The sequence below is a fragment of the Pygoscelis adeliae genome, unplaced genomic scaffold (genome assembly GCF_000699105.1).
Source record: "Pygoscelis adeliae isolate BGI_AS28 unplaced genomic scaffold, ASM69910v1 Scaffold26, whole genome shotgun sequence".
Classification (NCBI taxonomy): domain Eukaryota; kingdom Metazoa; phylum Chordata; class Aves; order Sphenisciformes; family Spheniscidae; genus Pygoscelis; species Pygoscelis adeliae.
The window spans coordinates 3,245,673-3,265,618 of NW_008825104.1; the positions used below are offsets into that span (position 1 = coordinate 3,245,673).

The following is a 19,946-nucleotide window of genomic DNA, read 5'->3' on the forward strand; positions in this document are numbered from 1 at the left end:
ATCAATAAATAAAATCATTTTATGCTGCTTCTCTGTCTAGTGAAGATGTGTTTCTGCAAGAGAGCTGTGTTATCTGAGAGCAAAAGAGTTTTAAATTTTCTAGAGTTCCTACATCTTACTTCCTACCAAATAATATTAACTTGTGAACTTCTAAAACATGCATTAAGTAATGTGATGTGGTTTAGCTTTTTCATGCTAATGCATCTCAATAAACAGACTATAGAAATGAAAATACACTTAAAACACAAGGCTCCCAGCCCATCCAAATGTAAAGTATAAAATTTCCATGATCTTCAGAGTAAATTTAAACAAGGACTAATCTTTAGACTCCTTAACTTGTCAAATTTTTCTTTTTAGTATATCCTAAATATTCTGAATATTTCAGCATACCCCGATATACTCCTGTACAAGAAATAAGCTCAGAAAAATCCAGTCCATTGTTTTAAGGGACCAAAAGAAAAAGATCCTTTAATAATTTATTACTACAACAAGGTTTGTAAGAAGAGGAAATCTCTTTGAACCTTCATTCTTCTTCTAGTGTTACAGTTACAGCACCACAACTACTACCGTGAAATTACCATCACGTTCAACCGTTTACTTGCTAGGTATAATGCTTTAGACAACTCTTTTTAAACCATGACAGTCGTCAAGTCTGGGCTGAGGTCTGCAGCCATCTCTCCCCGCTCTCCCTCGCAGCGAGGTGGCAGATGCCTGCCCCAAGTCAGCACCTCTGCAGGCAGGGTGGGACACGAACACCCTCCCTGTCTCTACCTGGGAGACAAGCTCATGGCACTAGGCAAGGCAAGAAACTGCCCAAAGCTCGTGAGAAATGATATTAAACTCATTGTTTAGGCAATCCCTTATCATGAACAAACATCAGACATCTGAAAAGGGATTGGGTGAATCCTGGCTTCAGTAGACAGATGATCGGAGACGTGGTTTTGTCTCGCTAATTATTACAGAGTTAGGCAATTATGTTTAGTGAAACAGACATGCATTTATATTACCTAGGCTCACAAATGTAAAACTAACTCCACCCTTCCCTTTTTAAATACATCCCTCCTCCCTCTTTCATTATTACTTATGGTACAATTACTTATTCTTTATAGATAAACACATTCTTAAGGAACTCATGACAATGGTATTTTTTCCCTTCTTGTTTTCTGCATATATTTATTTCTTTTTGCACATTCCTGTCTTGCTCCATCTTGGCATAGAGCATTCAGGCTGTGTCCTAACTGTTAACAACATACATTTCACTTAGCTGCCCTCCTAGCTTAGCAGTATTTGTCCATAAAGGTAAAAGGAGCTGCAGAGAGGGGAGCCTGCCAATTGCACAGCCAAAGTATACTCAGTCACACCCTGGTAATGGACTGAATTTGGAAGGATTGCACAGATTCCACCCTGATAGGTTTTGGTACCACACCCCCTATCTGATCCACTTATTTCAGTAAATCCCACAACCATGAAAAGATAGGTCTGACCTGTTAATGCCTGCAGGCATAGTTGTCCACTCTACCCTGATCTGAACCAACAGATTAACTCTAAAGTCTCTGAAGCACATTTTCTCAACATTACTCATTTAAGACTAAAACCCAGCTCCTGTGAAGTCAATGGGAGTTTTGCCAGTGAACGTCAACGCCTCTGCTATTTTATTCCTTGGCTTCCTAAGCAGGAACTGCCAATCATGCTGTATTACACAGTAATTTTATTAGGCATCCAATCGTGCTTTCAGTGAAGTAGAGACAAGTTACCCTTTGCCGGCAACAGAATCAGGCGCCTTCAGCAAACCACCAAATTCTCTACGTTTCTTTTGTTGGAAGACATAATTCTAAACGACTTCAAACCATTCTGACTTTTGAACTGATAAACTAAAAACATTATGCCACCACATATATGTAGTATCAAACTCCTGCCTGCAAGCCTATTTTCTGACTTTTTTCCCCTCTTTCAGGACCTAAGTATTTTCCCATTTCCTTCTGAATAGCAAAGCCTGTAAACTAGACATGGGTAGATTCTATGTTATATCATTCTGCACAACTAATATGAAGTGCCAAGAAAACGTAAGGTAATTGAAAAATCCAAATCTCAGTTTTCATCAGAAAATCAGCTTGAACTTTATAAAAATGTGTAGCTATTACTTCAGACTCTTTGCCTAGAGGTATGTATTTTTGACTGAGGTGTCTTTTTGTCTGATTATATAAAAAAAAAAAACAATAAATCTACATATGACAAAACATATGGCTAATGATATTAGGCAATCTTCTTAAAATATTGTCAACTCGGCACAGTAGCTCTTGGCAGAACTGAAAGCAGTAGACAGGTATGGCTTTAAACTGTCTTCCTCTCTTTGTTTCTCTTTCTCCAGTCCCAGCTACAGCCAAGGCAAAAAGCCACCTCCAAGCTTCTTTTCACAGTGTTTACACTGAATAGCCCTCGGGGAGGGAAAGCAGGAAAATGGCAGTACATGTGTGCTACTTCAGGAGCATGAAATGGGAGTAGCACAAGTCTCCTCCATCCAGGGGTTTGCTTTAAAGCCGTTTTGCACTATCAGCATCGGTAGAGGCAGTTCTAAGCACAGGGTGCCATTTGACTGCACATTCCCTCTGTCCACACAATTGACTTGAATGAAGCTGGCTTTCTAAGCACTCTTCAGCTGACCAAACACAGTGTTGAAAATTATAATAATAAAAGGCATTATAGATTAGTATTATCTATTTCTGATACCATTTATTCATAACAGTACTATGAAGAACATTTACACAAAGTATCCCAGGTAATACGAGTAACTAATGACCACAAGAAGCAGGAGTTAGATAACATGATCTGACCACTTCTTCTGACAAATTAAACTGCAAATACAACACACAAGCCTTAGAGCTCACCGAACAAAAGAGATTACTTACAGACTGCCAAAAAAAGAAAGCAACATCTGTTACTGGGATCTATACAAAGAAAATATTACTGTTTAACTGCAATCAAAACCATTCTGCAGCTCTTAAAATCCACAGTTCACTTTAAATGTATTGGGGGTTTTTCTGAAACTTGATATTTTGTAAGGTTTTCTTTATCGCTTAAAAAAAGCTTTTCTCCAAAATATTTCACAATAAATCTTGAAATTCTTTTCAACAGGTCTTACTCAGTATACTGAGCAATATGGCTTACAAATGCCTTTTAGTTATATCGTGGTAGTTCTTTGGATCGTGAATCAGTGTTTAGTCATATCTTTCTTTGAGACTCTCCATAGTCATAGCTTTCAGATCACAACTCTCAGGCTCCACACTGTACTTCTAAATGAAATTATCACAATAAATTAAATATTCACAGTAAAGATTAGGGGCTTGGGGATGTGTGTGTACCAATAACTACATTGATTATGTATAAAAGGATCAATCATTCATTTTATGAATACACAGAAATTTAAAAATATTTCAAATCTGAAGTCTTTCTTATATACACAGCACTTTTACATATAAACTCCATAAATTCCATAGAATTTACTCTGGACTTCCCCGCTAAGTGATTAAATTATTTTGAGAGCTGAGATTCCTCTACTGACTAAAGTATATCATATTATCTTCTTTATTGTGTCAAAATCATAGAATATTGGCTGGCAAGGGTCTTTGGAGGTCTCTAGTCCAACCTCTTGCTCAAAGGAGGGTTACTTTTGCAGTTAAATCAGGTTGCTCACGGCCCTTTTAAAAATCTCCAGGCAAATTTTGAAAAATCTCCAAGAATGGAGGATATTAACTTCCCTCAACTCACTGATGATGATCTTGCTTATACCGCCCAGGATGCAGTTTGCCTTCATTGCTGCAACGTCACACTGCTGACTCAGGTTCAACCTGCTGTCCACCAAGAGATCCAGTCCTTTTCTGCAAAGCTGGTCTCTCGCTAGTCAGTGCCCAGCATGTACCAATGCATGGGGTTTTTCTGCCTCGAGTGCATGGTTGTTCCTGCTTGTTCCATGGTTGCAAGGTTCCATGGGTTTGTATATGTCCAGCTTATTTAAGTATTTCCTAAATTGATCCTCCTCTAATGTGGGTAGTATCTCTCTCCTTCAAACTTCGCTAGTAATCAGAGAAACCTTATTAGAATAGAACAGAACAGAATAGAATGCCATATGTCAGTTGGAAGGGACCTACAACGATCATCTAGTCCAACTGCCTGACCACTTCAGGGCTGACCAAAAGTTAAAGCATGTTATTAAGGATATTGTCCAAATGCCTCTTAAACACTGACAGGCTTGGGGCATCGACCACCTCTCTAGGAAGCCTGTTCCAGGGTTTGAACACCCTCTCAGTAAATAAATGTTTGCTAATGTCAAGTCTGAACCTCCCCTGGTGCAGCTTTGAACCATCCCCAGGCGTCTTATCACTGGATCCCAGGGAGAAGACATCAGCACCTCCCTCTCCCCTTCCTCAGGAAGCTGTAGAGAACAATGAGGTCACCCCTCAGCCTCCTTTTCTCCTAACTAGACAAGCCCAAAGTCCTTACCCACTCCTCATAGGACATTCCTTCCAGCCCTTTCACCAGCTTCGTGGCCCTCCTCTGGAGGGCCACATCCTTCTTAAATGGTGGGGCCCAGAACTGCACACAGTACTCAAGGTGACGCCACACCAGTGCTGAATACAGCCGGATAATCACCTCTTTTGACCGGCTGGTTATGCTGTGTTTGATGCACCCCAGGACGTGGTTTACCTTCTTGGCTACCAGGGCACACCGCTGACTCGTATTGAGCCTGCTGTCAAGCAGCACCCCCTCTGCAGGGCTGCTCTCCAGCCACTCCTCTCCCGATTTATACTTGTATCTGGCATTACCCTGTCCCAGCTGCAGAATGCAGCATTTGTTCTTGTTAAATTTCATGCCATTGATGATTGCCTAATGCTCCAGCCTATCTAGATCCTTCTGCAAGGCCTCTCATCCCTCAAGAGAGTCAACAGCACCTCCCAGTTTAGTATCATCGGCAAACTTACTAATGGTCCATTCAACTCCTGCATCCAGATCAGTGATAAAAAGATTGAACAGAACTGGCAGAACCTGGAAGGCTTAGCAGGAGATTCTGCTAGTAAAGACTGAAATAAATAAAGCATTGAGTACCTCAGCCTCTTCTGTGCCCTTCAATAGTAGAACACCTGCCTGATTCAGCATCAGGTCCAAATTTTCCCTGGTCTTCCTTTGCTGCCAACATACCTGCAGAAGTCCTTCTTGTTGCACTTCACATGCCTTATCTGCTTTAATACCAGCCAATCTTTGGTCTTGCCAATTCCATCCCTGCATGCCCAAGTGGTGCTTCTATACCCTTCCTTGGTAGAATATCCTGTCTTCCACTTCCCATACACTTCCTTCTTATGTTTGAGCTCAGTCAGATGGTCTCTGTTTGACCATGGTGGTTTCCTGTGGTGCCTGCTGTATGTCTTGCATATTGGGATAACCTCACTGGCCAATAAAGATGTCAGGCACAAGCAGGCTGAGTCTACTTGAAAACATGGGGGGACAAATTTTAAAAAAATGGTTCCAATTTGGACTTTGAGAGGACTCTAATGTTTTGGCTTAGAATGATTTTCTTTTTTTCCCTAATGGAACAACTTCATGTTGTCCCTCTCATCTAAATTACACATTAAGGCCAAGACATACTAGTGCCTTAGTCCCTCTCTGTCAGGGCTGTAGATTATGAGTAAATCCATATGTGACAGTTTAGTTATTACTACAATCAAGGGGTTGACAGAAACACTGTTTGAATCTTGGACTTGAATATCAGGCCTTTTTCTCTAAGCCATGGTTTCCTTTTGTCTTCCTCAATCTTGTTACTGAACGACGCATGTATACCCACTCTGCTCATTACAGACTCAAAATCAGAAAAGGAGATAGAAATCCAGCAAGACTTCTGAAAAGCAGAAGCTTGATGTTGAACCGGAATTCAGAGATGCCTGGCTGGAGGGATGGATGGAGAATATGCATGAAAAAGTAACCTAAGCACAGTTTTCTGGGTCTCCTGAAGATTAAGAGTATAGGGATTTAGAAGAACTATAAAAGAGAGCTGAAATAGTTGAGACAGGAAATTATTCAAGAATGAATAAGAATTTCAGCAGAGCCAGAGCTGAAGCAAGGAAGAAGCCTGGCAGTGCTGTAGAGATTGTGTGAGGTCAGTGACACACAAGCAAATTGTAAGGAGGGTAGCAGGCTTAAAAATTAGTTCAGGCTCAAGGATGGCTTCAAGATTTCTGGCCTTCACTACTGCAGAAGATAATTAAGCAAATTATTGCATTAGTTGGAGTCCTCTTACACAGTTAAAAAAAAAAAGATTTCATAGCTGCCAAGCCAGCATCCCTGCAGGCTTCTCCTCCCTTTCAGTAAAAGTTAAGGGAAGGAGGGATGCACTAGAAGAACTACAGTGGTATTCTGGTACTAACACCTGCCAAGGATGGCTTCAGTGCACTTGATTTAAAACAACCAATAACATATATCTGGAAATACACATGTAGAGGATTTATTCATTTGAGGAGATATTGCAGAGTGAGAAAAATAACTAAAGAGGCTGTAAGAGAGATTTGACATTGACAGCTCTTCTACAGGTAATAATCACAGAAAAGGACATGGAACAGAAGGATTATAGCACATGCAGAATATTGTAGGATCATCTTATGTAGACAGAGCTCAATAGGCTCAACAGAAATGGGAATGGTAAATGAAAGAAAGTCATAGGTGCCATTCTTGAAAAAGCAGTGATGATTCAGGCTGAAAATAGTAAAAACCTTAGAAAAAGAAAAGGTGTAGAGGAGAGAACATCTCAGTTACTTTCCAAACAGTCCTGAAAAGCATGTAACAACGACAAAAGCAAGGTGGACAGGGCTCAGTGGACTCCCTTTTCCACCCAATAGATGTTCAATTCACCTTACTTGAAAATGCCGTGCAAGTCTCTAAAAATGGAGACTGTGCAGCTGGCTTTTATGCAAAGCTGTTGTCTTAATGAGAAAATGTGAAAGGCTGACAAATAAACATAAAAGAATAATTATTTCACAGACCTGTAAATGTAACAGAACAGAGTCCTAGAGAAGAAATAAACAACTCTTAGATCAAAGGATTCATAGATCACCTTCACTGGAGGAATAAGTAGAGATTTATTAGTTGCCTTTTTCTTTTTCTTTTTTTTTTTGAAGCCAGCTCACAATAAGTATACAGCTTAATGTCAACTTAAATTACATCTACAGTTTTCTGACAGATTCATTTGCTTTTTCAGGTTTATGTCTAACACACTGACAGTTTCTAATCAATAGGAGACAATTCCCTTTGAGAGTTATTAAAATATACCTTGCATTTAAATGCAATAAAAAGCATGACTGAACATGCCTCTGTTCCTCATAACACATAAATACCACATCTGGTCCATAAAAAACATGCATTATACAGAGGTTGTATGAATGCCAGATACGTATTATTACATGGAACTGTTTTATCCATCTAGCCTAATTTCCAGATGTTTTATTACTTGTAGACAAGAGTATTGTCAAAACTGTTGCTGGAAGTCCATTTATTTCAAGAGGGCAAGGGACAGGGATAGTGAGTTAAGCTACAGGAAATGTTTGTGATACAGTTAATGGCCAGTCATGTGACTGAATCATCAGTGCTATCATGTTTAAAGAGATGCACTTAAAAATTCAATTTCAGACTAAAATTTCAGTTGACTGCATTTTAAATATGCACTTACTTATTCTTCCAGCAGTAAATGGCACATAATTGCAGGTAATATTTACAAAAAACAGAGCAAGCAACTAATGGAAAAGAAATGGAAACCATTAGTACAAAAGTTGCTGGTAACTATAACCATATACAAAAACATATCAAGCAGTTAGCTAAAAATTCTGAAGACATTGAAAACAAATATCCTTTAATTCCTCCAATTTGGAATTGGGCTGTTGGATTTTTCTTGGGTTTTTTTCTCTGTAAGGAACAGAAATGTGTTTTCATTACTTGAAATTAAAGCGACAGTTCTCAAGGAGCCATATGACATCTGAAAAGTTTGTTTGGGTCCCCCACAAAAGTGAGGTTTCTAGTGCAATAGTAAAAGTATGAGGTAGAGGAGGGGATGAAAAGGCATGTAGATGAGTGCATAAAAGAAAGGAAGAGCAGCAGACACTATGTCATAAAAACGGTGTTTCACCAAGATGTCAGAAGAGACAGGGCTAGGTTTAGTTTGAGCACAGCAAGGTAGAAATGAAGCAATTGTAAGAATGCCACTAGAAAGTAGGCACTAACGTAAGGGTTGGACAGGAGCCACTAGTTTTCCTTGTAATGAAAGTACATTTCATTAAACGCAGGATTTGATTTAGTGAAGTACAAGCTATACAGAGATGTGAAGATTACCAAATGAAAACACAGTGATTCTTAGAATACTTGGCGTATCAGTGTGACATTTCTGATTTTATCCCTGGGAAAAAACTTAGAATGACTATAGTAAATTTACTTTACAATCCCATTCAAAATGGCATCATAACATGATCTCGTAACTTCTGTTTCTAAGAAGTAACATTAACCCCAGGCTCTTTTCTGTCCTGTAACATTTCTTATACTGGCACGGAAAACCTAAAAGTTCCTCTCCTCAATTCATTGTGGGTCCTGTTTCAAATTACGTACTACTTCTCACACCAATACCTTCTTTTTTAGTAAATCCCTAGCAGGAGCACAGCCATTTAAAAATCCCCAAACATCTAAATGACCAGGGAAGGGGAGGCAGTCGGAATAGTGTCGCAGAGAAACCTGGAGGATACAGTCTATGATCCTAAAGGTCAACTTTGCAGTTAAATGATTAATTTGACTATCTCTCTTCAGATTTACTAAACACCAACATTTAAAACAGGTTTACACTATATCCACTAAAAACCTAGACAACATTTCCAAATTGTTTGATACATAATGGCTGGGAGGGTAAAATTAATTTCAGTCCTATGAATACCATGACCCCATAACTTGTATTTACCTGAAACCCAGCATAGACTATAAACGTGACCCAAGGCTTAGATAGGACTCAAAAAATGGGAAAATATTCATCATCCTGTCCATGAAAAATATGATGGTTACTCTACCATCACCGATAGTTCCTCAGAAATCAAGTTAGGATGATCATCAATAACATACCTTACTTCTCAGGTTAAGGCCTGTCCTGCTGCAGCCATTAGCCCTCTTCTCTAAAGACAGCTCCAGTGACTGCCATATTGATTATCATTTCAGCAGGCCCCTTAAACCAGTCAGAAAACTTGTGGTTTAGTGTACTGCTGTCCTGGTTTCAGCAGGGATAGAGTTAATTTCCTTCCTAGTAGCTGGTACAGTGCTGTGTTTTGGATTTAGGGTGAGAACAATGTTGATAATGCACCGATGTTTTAGTTGTTGCTAAGTAATGCTTACACTAGTCAAGGACTTTTCAGCTTCCCATGCTCTACCGACTGAGAAGGCTGGGGGTGCACAAGAAGCTGGGAGGGGGCACGGCCAGGACAGCTGACCCAAACTGGCCAAAGGGATATTCCATACCATGTGACGTCATGCTCAGTATATAAAGCTGGGGGAAGAAGAAGGAAGGGGGGGATGTTTGGAGTGATGGTGTTTGTCTTCCCAAGTAACCGTTACGCGTGATGGAGCCCTGCTTTCCTGGAGATGGCTGAACACCTGCCTGCCGATGGGAAGGAGTGAATGAATTCCTTGTTTTGCTTTGCTTGCGTGTGCAGCTTTTGCTTTACCTGTTAAACTGTCTTCATCTCAACCCAAGAGTTTTCTCACTTTTACCCTTCCGACATCCCCCTGGGGGGGAGTGAGCGAGTGGCTGTGTGGTGCTTAGTTTCCGGCTGAGGTTAAACCACGACAACTGCCAACTACAAGACCAGAATTACAGATTGAGGACACCTAGATTTACAGATTGAGTAGCACAGCACAGGAAAAACAAGACCCCTTGGTAGAAGTGAATAGCCAGCTGAATGGCTTCTCAATGTGGTCTGTGGCCAAAGCCAGGAGAGTTCTCACATCCCCTCTCAAAAGGTTTGTGTATAATGATTGAGATAGCTGTGATAAGACTAAGGAGGTAATTAGTATTTCTCACTGTATGTATCAGCCTAATCACTAATGCATTCCCTCCCCTTTCTCTTTCAAACTCCTTGTTCTCTTACAGTAAACGGAAAGCACTCTGGACAGATAGCATGTCCAATTCTGCTTGTACAATGGATTGCTCAAAGAGGACAAAGTATGCAGAAATATCCTGTGTACAAATGCCACCAAGCGGAGAGAGACAGTGCACTTGTGCAGTGCTGGAAGAAAAATACCCTGTACATTCTCTGCAAGGTTTCTGTGTTGGAAATGTAAGTGAACTGTTCCTTTTTGGATCCCACAAAGAAGCACTGGTTAAATTAATGTTGAGACTTTGCATGACTCCTGCTATTGAAATTAAAAACAACTCAGCTTCTCTGCACTGCTAAATATCCTGACACCTCTAGGGATCAAATCTGTCACTTAGAATATGTCTATAGCATATCTAACAGAATGAAATTAAACTTGACTGACTACAGCAATATAAACACATAATAGTAAGAGAATTCAAAACAAGCAGCCTGTTAGAAACATCTCAAGATTTACACTTTTATGCTCAAAACGGATTTTTTTTCCAAAACATAAGGACTATAAATACTACTATTAGTGTTTATGTTAGGAGGTCTCCAAATACTTTGCAAAGGAGACACAGTTCTCCAAATATAACATGCTAGCCAAAAACATGCTAACCAAGTCACAGAGATGGAACAATCCCAAGCTAAATCAGAACAGCTGCCAATTATATGGCAGGTAGAACTGGCCTCATCCTCAGTCTTTAGAGTAATGCATTCACCTGTGTCCCACTATCAATTTTTATTGAAAGCATCTGCAAGCTCTCACTACAACACTCTATTGTCCAAGAAAAAGACAAGTGTTGTTAAAAACAAAACAGTATCCTCAAAGTTTGCCCCTCTGGGGATTTTTCAATATACTGTTACCTATATTATTGTCTAAAACATAGGGTATTCCTTTTGCAGTTCTCGTTAAATCCAAGGAAAAAAGGATATCCACCTATCTTTGATTTTCTGGACTAGAAAATGTATCTGCCTTGTATGTACTCTGGGTCCTGTTTGCATACATGCTGTAATCCTAACACATGTTCTTATTTCATTTTATAAGGATCAGTGGAAGAGTTTGTATCCACTGGCTTCTTTACTGCTCCATAAAGCATGCCTCTTCTGTAATCAAAATTTATGATAAAAATGAAATGAGCCTAAGGAGACTAATTCATACCTCCTTCCTCCATATCCCACATCCACTCCATCCTGCATTAAGGAGTCTGTATTTGACATTGCAAAAAAAGGTTTTAGATTATTTTCTTAACAGACTGCTCTGCACGCAGCTTGCTGCTTTTTAGGGTCACAGTCCTGTTTTAAAATAATGGAAAATCAGTAGCAATGTGACAGCAGTGAACAATGCACCAGATCTAGTTTGGCAACACACTAGAACACATTAGTGGTGGGCAACACTATCTCAGCTTTTGGACATACAGATACCAAATATATATCATAACACAAGCATCCCAAACATTTTCAGAGCATCTCTGCCTTTCAGCTTTTGCTAACCGCTTTCTTGCTAGGTGATCTGACTGCTCTTGAGCCAGAACTTGACTTACGGGACTTTACCTCAATGGAAAATCTGGAGTGCTGAGTGACACACATACCCTTTTCTTCTCTTCTGCTCTCCCTACAAGACTTACTCCCCTTCCAGGGCTACATAAAAGCAGCGGTAGCGCTGCTCCGTATCCACATCAGCTTTTCCTGCACCCTACCTACCCAGCACACCAAGGCACAGTCACAATGAAGCTGCAGGGTCTCTCTCCCCAGTGGCAGCAGGGAGAGGCACAGCATGGCCAGGTGGCATAGAGCAGCTGAACCTAGTTAGGATTATCCAAGGAGGACAGAAGACAGTATCATTAGGGTACTGTGCCTAATAACTTTGATGTCACACACATTTACCTCATTAATCAGTGCATATACTTAATTTAACTGTAGTGCATAACACAGATCTACTGCAGCTGGCGCTAAGCCACGGCAGCATTCATCAGAGTATTGGCAGGAAAGGACTTCTTCTGTGCAGAGTGGACTAACACCAACACCAGATGAGGTCAGCCACAGCTTTACCTGGCCAAGCTCAAAAGCCCCTATGGATGAAACACCATGGCCTTGCCAGATAACTTGTTCCAGTGCTGCACCAAAGAAGTTACTAGCCTGTACTAATGCACAGGGCTATTCTACATGTTGTGTCCCCCCCCCGCAACTTCTCGTCATTGAAGTTCATGAGTTTTCTGTTAGTCTGATTGTTAAGTTTCTCGAAGTCTCTCTGAACTGAAGTTCTACCTGTAGGCCTGTCATCTTCTCCGGCTAAATTGTACTGTCCACAAATTGGACATCTCATCACAACAGACCCAGCATAACCCTCCCTAGAAAACAGGGACTCCACTGGAAACCACTGTGTGTGTTTGTTTAGTGGGGACTTAGTACAGAGTAAAATCATTAGGAGGAAGAGATGATAACTTTTCCAAGGCCCTGGCAATTGAATTCATCCTAAGTTTAGCACTCTCAGTGACAGCGAGGAGAGAGGCAGGAACAAAACAAGATCCTCTCAGGTACTGAGAAATAATAATTTTGTTTCTTGCCTCTCTAAACATAGCTGGTTTAGCTTTTTCGCTACTGGAAAAATCTTTTAGTGTCCTTAAAGAGCATGGGCTTACCCCTGTGCACTGAATTTTGCCCTGTCTCAGAAGCTGCAACAATTCTACAATTAACAATTCTACAATCCTGCAATCTGTAATCAGTAAGTTTGAATGTTAACTACTCAGAATACAAGTAATCATGAAGAAGGCATCTGATTTGGATGGATTTCTTCAGTAACAAAATGCAGTAATATTTATTTTGCCATATATGCACAGCACGGAGGAACTCAGCAAAAAACTATGCGCATGGAATCCCGGGGCGGTTTCTAATCAGCTACCGAAAGGTGCAGACGAGACTAATTGCTGTTTCCATCACGCCTGTAGTTCCGCTTTCATGGTGATGTCCCCAGGAATGAGCCAAATGCTGATTCAATGAGAGCGTAGCACCACCTGCTGCCGAAGACAAGGCTTCAGAAGGGAGGAAAAGTTTTTGCCATCTTTCCCTGTAATAGTGCTAGGTTTAACTAAGGGGGAAAAAAAAAAGAAAAAAAGAAAAAAAAATTACCTCTCTGTATAGACCTCATCCTCTTTGATTATTAAAGAAGTCTCCAACATATAAAACTCGCAAGGGTTCTGCACCTCGGCTGTTGTGTGGAGACTCCTACTATGTGTTTCTGGGCCATTTCAATTACTCTATCACGTTCATATTCAGTGCTGACAAGGTGCTTCTCTAGAAAACATCCCTTTTAGAGCTTGTACACACAGGCTTTTAGTCTAGTATAAAGCAAGAGATGTAGAAGGATCTGTCTCTTCAATGTGTAATTTATTACAATGATGCAACAGATAAGTGACTAAGATGCTCTGACGGTAATATAACCTCAAACAAATGTACAGCAGTTATGTTTGTGTGGGTCTGCCTTTAGTTCGTGATACATTAGCAGGTGCCTTCCTGTACCGCACCTCTTCCTGATTCACCAGCCTGCTCATGTGGATGTGCTCTGCTCTCTTGACATCTTAGAAGCCTGATGTCATCTCTCTGAAAAAATGCTGCTTGTGCAGCCAGGCTTGGTCCACTTCCAGGAGATAGAGCAGCTAACTAGCAAACTATGTACCTGGTGTATGTGCTATGCTGCCTTGTCATGTTATCAGCTGGAGCTATGCTGGGATCCTGGATTTTATTTCCCCCAGGAAGCAGCAAAGAGGCAGGATGCCCTGAATGCTTAACATCAGAAAACTTTTGAGGAAATGAGTGTCTTGCACTGCTATCGTAGCTATCTTGCACAGACAAACTACTGGTCCTGTCTGAGTCCCCTCTCCCCATCTGAGTTGCACCCTCTCTCTATATGTACAAAGAAGCTCTAAGATGATTAGAAATTTGAAGTTTTTCACTAAAAGACCTTTTATTAGCACATAGTTCCATGACTGAGGGAATGCAGTTGCAGGAAGCCAGACAGATAAGGGGTGGGAGACTATAGTGCATAATTGTGAGGAAGCCTGCCCAGAAGAAAGTCAAGAAGAACAACTGGAGCTGTTTTTAAGGACAACTTTATTTAGCAGGAGGCCAGAACTACTTGAATGTTTGGGCTGTAGTGGTAAAAGTCTGGAGATCGTCAAGGAAGTGGTCCTAGACGCATAAGAAATTCTCCTTCTGCTTGAATACTCCTTATTCCTCCATGCTCAAAATAGTGACTCATTTGCTCACTACCTCACTTCTAATCAAGGACAGCTCTACCATGTCCTACCCTGCCAAACTGTGTGTGCAGTGATGGACAGTGGTCTGAGAAACCAGCAGGTAATGATCAGGCACAAATCATCACTCAAAACAGACTGTACAAGAGCCCTTACTCGCTTCAGCCTTTTCGCCCTTCTGATACCTCATTGCAATCGCTGCAGATCAAAGAACCAGTGCTGATGAAACTAAAGACCCTGGAGCAATCTATCTGGGAGCAGCAGTTCTCGAACAGAGTAGGAGACTCCATCAGTCTGAAGTCCCCAAACCCGGAGTCAGCACCACTCCAGACCTCAGAATTCCCAGAGAGCTGTGAAGCAAAAAAGACAAATCCACAAAAGACCGTGAGGAGTTTTATAGCCAGCCAGTAGACTAGAACATTTCTGCATCTGGCATATGCTGGCGCTTTCTCCCAACATGTTTTTCACACCTTCTAGAGGCTTAAATACCGAAGCCACAGACTTGACTCAGTACCAGAATAATTCAAATTTTCTTGTATTCAAACAACATAGCAAATGCTGAAACACTAATCAGAGAGTAACACACAGTGAGGCTGGCAGCCTGAACCACAATTCCCTTTACAAAACAATATGCGTATATTATATATGCTGTGTCCAGTTTGCTTTGTAGCTGCTTCACATACTTAGACTAATCATGCATCTGGCATGTGCATCCATTCACAAACTGTCCTTGCTATTGTTTGAAGCAATTTTGGCCTGTGAGCTTGCTTCAAGTTACATCAGTTAAACATCCTGTTGTGGTTAGTTCTCATCCCTAATTACTTATGTATGTCAACATCAGTACCAGCATTCTCAGTGTATAGCTCACACACAGCTCATGTATAATATTCTTCCATTTTGAAATTCTCCTCGCCCAACAAACATACTTGAAGTGAGCCGGTCCTAAGCCCATAATTTAAGCACTCTGTAGTCACACACAGGATTTCTAGGCTGTTGGGTGTTTCCAACCTTCTAGATCTAATAGGTCCTGGATCCCTGATATATAAAGGATGTCCTTAAAAATAAATCTGTACAAAATGGCCAGGATAAAAGAGAAGATACATCTGGCAAAATCTGGACATACAATCACCATACAGAAGACCATGTATAAGCTAGGTTAGGAATTTACAGTGCAGCAAGTGACTCCCTGCTAGAAGTTTATTCCATTTCCAAACTGCAGAATCTTAACAACATTCCCCTATAGGAAATTAATCTGAGCAGCTACTTGTAGTATGAAATTACCATCCTAACTTACTCAGTCACAACACCTCCTTGTAGGCACACCCTTCAGCTGAGGCACCCTATGCCTTTTACCTAGAGAGTAAGCTACTGCATGTAAAGATTCAGATTCGTCTACGAAGGATATGTACTACCATTGTAAAGGATATGTTCTGCTACTCACGTAGTGGAACAGCTGAACTGCTTACAACCCCGGTGAAAACATTTACCTGTAATTTAAGTCAGTTTCACTTAACTTAGGAATTCAGCTTAGCTTGGAAATGCAGCAAGTAAAATACCACCTGGTTTCCAAATAATGGGAAAAGTCACACTTCCTGCTAACTGTGGTAAATTTCTTTCAAAAATTAATGGATGGGCCTTTAACATACTCTAAAAATGTCTTCAGGAGACACCAATGTGGAATTCCCAGTCTGGTGTCAATTCACACCCTAGTTTACTGGGCAGTAACATCCCCATATGTTGACCAGACTACAGTGGCCACAGAATATTACTTGGTGATAAGTCATCACTATTTCCGCTCTGCTGCTTTGTTATTTCTGAAGTAAGAAGGGGAGTCAACTGCAGACACTATATGGTAAATTTCTTTGCACACCTGGAAACACTGCTGAGAGATCTCCAATCACTTTGAAGTGACTGCTGTAGCCACAGCAGAATTGGAAGAACTGAGAGTCACCTTTACCACTTCCTCCTATAAAAGATACTGCTGTCCAGCCCTCTTCCACCATTTTGGTTAGCAAGATGAATGTTTGAAATTCCTTAATGTCCAAAATTGCTTTTGTTTTTTCTTCTATTTAACACAGGGATGTGTGTGTGAATGAATCTGTACAATTCTGTTGTAGGAGTCAAGCTCAGCTATATTCATATCATATTTTATTTTTCACTGTAGCATTTTTTTTCCCCTTTTTCAGACCCCCCAGAAGAAAGGGTTAGATTATAACTAATTGACACGTAACTTTTACCTTAGAGAATGGAAAAGCCATGTCTGATAGAACCAGGGGATGCAGGTTCCTTATCTGAAAAATGATTCATGTTTGCACTTCTGAGTTTTTAAAAATTTCCACAAAAATGCAAAATAGTACTTCTAGTACTCATTTTCTAAGTATGTGTAAGCAATAAAGTTGTGTAAGTCCTTACAGGCATAGATAAGAGTACATTCCTGTTCTACACAGTTTACAATCTAAGCAAAAAGTCTACAATAAGAGAGGATCAAAATCCATTCCTCTCAGGAGCACAACATCAAACTTACAGAACAGGCTAAAGATAAAGCATGATAGTTTTCCACATCCAAGACTTTGAGTTGATACTGGAGCACAGTGATCTTTGAGAAATACCCTCATTGCTTTCCCAGGTTGTCCTATGAATTAGAGGTATAAAGTCATAAACAATTCACAGATATTTTAAAACAGTATGTTAATCATAGTAGAGTCTGGAAGCATAACCATATCTGTTATCATTAAAGTCTTAGCTATCACTTGATGTATCAGCCTACCTACAAATTTCAAAAAGAAAACCAAACAAAATAGAACGATTCTCCCCCAAATTGTGACAGTTCTTTAATCCACTATAATGAGTATCTAAAATAAGGTGTACCTCTTACACGAAATCTACTTCCATTGTCAAAACCTCCTTACACAAATGAGGTTAAAATGTCTCAGCTGAGGTGTTTTCTCCATCACTGTTCCCAACTGTTTTGGCCCCATTTCCTTATTTCTACAGATAGCTGCAAAAGATTCCTTCCTGGAAGCAGACCTCTGCTTCACCCACATTCATTCCATTTACTACGTCTATCTTGCCTCTCTCCTCCACTGCCAACATCCATATCCGATTCTCTAAAAAAGGCAAGTTAGAGACAACCAGTAATTTGGTAAAAGACAGAAAAGTTACTCAAGAATTAAATCCCACAGTGCATATTCTGCAATGACCATGCCACATCTTGCTACTTACATGTTCTACTAATAACTTCCACTAAGAAAGCCCTTCTCTCCCAGACCCCTCCCCACAGATTAATAGGGAATAACACACCACATAAAATACCTTCTATTAGCGTCCTATCGACCCGAGAACATAAGGAACCATTTGTTCTGCCAGTGCATGTGGATGTGTTTCCATCACTGACACCAGGGTTTGTCATTCACGCAGCAGAGAGGGCATACCATGTTTGTTTGGGAAGGGGGAAATGGGAAGAAGCTCTTTGGGTAGTCGGGGTGTGGTTATGAGGTTCGTAAGAGACAAGGTAACTAAAACATGCTGTCTGGCCAGGAGGCCTGTCATTTCCTTTGCTTTAATAATAATTTAAGTGTGGCTATTTCCCCTGTACCCTTCTGAATAAAGATTTTGTTTGGGGGATTAATTAATCTAAAGGAAGTTGCTTCATATCTACAACTGATTTATGCCATGCACATATTTTCTTTCTGCCTTGTTAGCTATCTTTAAGGAACTGAAAGCATCAACTCCGTGTGCTTGGAATCCATTCAATCTTCCAGATCTTGTGTTCATTCCCTGCCGAGGAAGTACAGAGGAAAAGCACTGACACTCAGCTTGTTGCTGGATAACCTCAGACTCCATTCCACATCTCTGCAGTACTAGCCTAGTCTCTTTATTGTTTTTAAATTTCCCCTTGATATGCTCCTTGAATTGACTAAGGCTTTTTTTTTTTTTTTTTTAAAGAGCATGAATCATGCTGATGTCTTCTCTCTTTGTGCAGATGCTGGAAACAATTACAGTCCCAGCTCTGCAGTTTAATCAGTCTGCTATGCTCAGTGGAAACCCCACTGAAATCAGCAGGCCTCTGAAGACACTGACGTACTGGAGGACTGCAGCCTGCCATCAAATACTCTTCAATTCTACGGCTCTGTCCTTATCCTCTACTTCTTCCCTGTGAGCTTAGAACCAGTCCCCAGATGCAATATAGAACTGAGTTCTATTACAGCACTTCAAACATAATAGTGTCTAAAAATACCAATGCAAACTCATGTTGCTTGTGGTTATTAAAGACACTACAGTCGGGTTTCCTCAGAAAACGAGGATAGTATGTTCATATCTGCCTGCTCCACCCTTCCACCCAATGACTTTTAAATCCTAGTGGCCAATTTCAAGCAAAACTGGCAGAGAGGTAGATGTCTCAGAGATACTAAGTTCCTACAAGTTTGTCCAATATAGAAATGAGTAAAAGAAAGAAACTGTATTCATGGTCTTACACAAGGAAAGACTACCTGCTCTCTTTATTGATCATCAGAAAATCTACCCAGAGAAAAAAAAAAAAAAGCAAAATTTATTTAATTAGTTTTCTGTGCACAGAATAGCCTATTTAAAGAGTAACAATAATAAATAAATAGGTGAATGTTTATTAGGTGACTAATAAATAGGTGTACTTAATTGGTATAGAACAGCCTTGCTCTACGGAAGCTACAATCACTGAAAACAGAACTGAAAGCAAAAATGCTCAGTGTGTCTATAGCCACCAGCCCTTTGGGATGACCAGGTAGGTTAGCACTTACCTGTAAACAGCAGACTTAGTTTAGTATGTTACAGCCCCCCAGCAACTTCGGCTACTCATCCTTGCCCTCTACTTCCCCAACAGAGTTTACTGATCTCTCAGTTGTGCCAAAGAAACCTATGAAATAATGCAGATTTTCTAAATATGCCTAAAAAGATGAACAGAGGTAGACAACGTGAACACTTGAGGCAGCACAGTTGAGGAGACAGTCACACCAGGCAAAGGGAACAGTGTATGTTACAGGCAACCTGAAACCTCTGCCACCACTTGAACAGCAAAGTCTAACAATTGCCTCTGAGAGGGCCAGAAAAGACTGCACGGCCATTTCCACATATCTCACAGCATGCTGGGGGGCAGGAGGGGAGATGTGCAGGTGTTATGTGCTGTGTGCATGTTCGGTATCACATAATAAAGAATTGCTTTTTACTTATAGCATGACAAGATTAAATAACATTCTGCTATGGATAGCCTGCATCAAACAGCTTCCATCAAGCCTTCATGCTCTGAGTGCATGGATGGGCACAGTGAACAACAAAACCAGGATGTTTTGTGATTCATTCCCTTCAGGTGCAGTTCACAGTCTAAACAGGCCTGGCATAGTCCGAACCTTTCTCTCATCCTGCCGTTTATTCCCCCACCTTCCAGTGTGCCATCACCTTTTTTGGAGGGAGTGAGATTAGATCAGCTCCCCAGACTTGCTGAGTGTGTGACCACATAAATCTGACTGCATGACCAGGAGCAGTGCTGGGGACACCCGGCAGCCAGGACTCACGTCCT

The 19,946-nt window shown here is 40.6% G+C and overlaps 1 protein-coding gene across 1 annotated transcript in view; it reads left to right on the forward strand.

Moving 5' to 3' along the window:
* The first annotated feature begins 14,471 nt into the window (after positions 1-14,471).
* Positions 14,472-19,946, forward strand: part of HEXB (hexosaminidase B (beta polypeptide)) — a 24,792-nt gene continuing 19,317 nt past the window's right edge. Inside the window, exons 1-3 of the mRNA XM_009327305.1 lie at positions 14,472-14,498; positions 14,600-14,779; positions 18,378-18,475. Of these exons, the coding sequence (XP_009325580.1) occupies positions 14,472-14,498; positions 14,600-14,779; positions 18,378-18,475 (305 nt within the window). The remainder of the gene's footprint in view (positions 14,499-14,599; positions 14,780-18,377; positions 18,476-19,946) is intronic.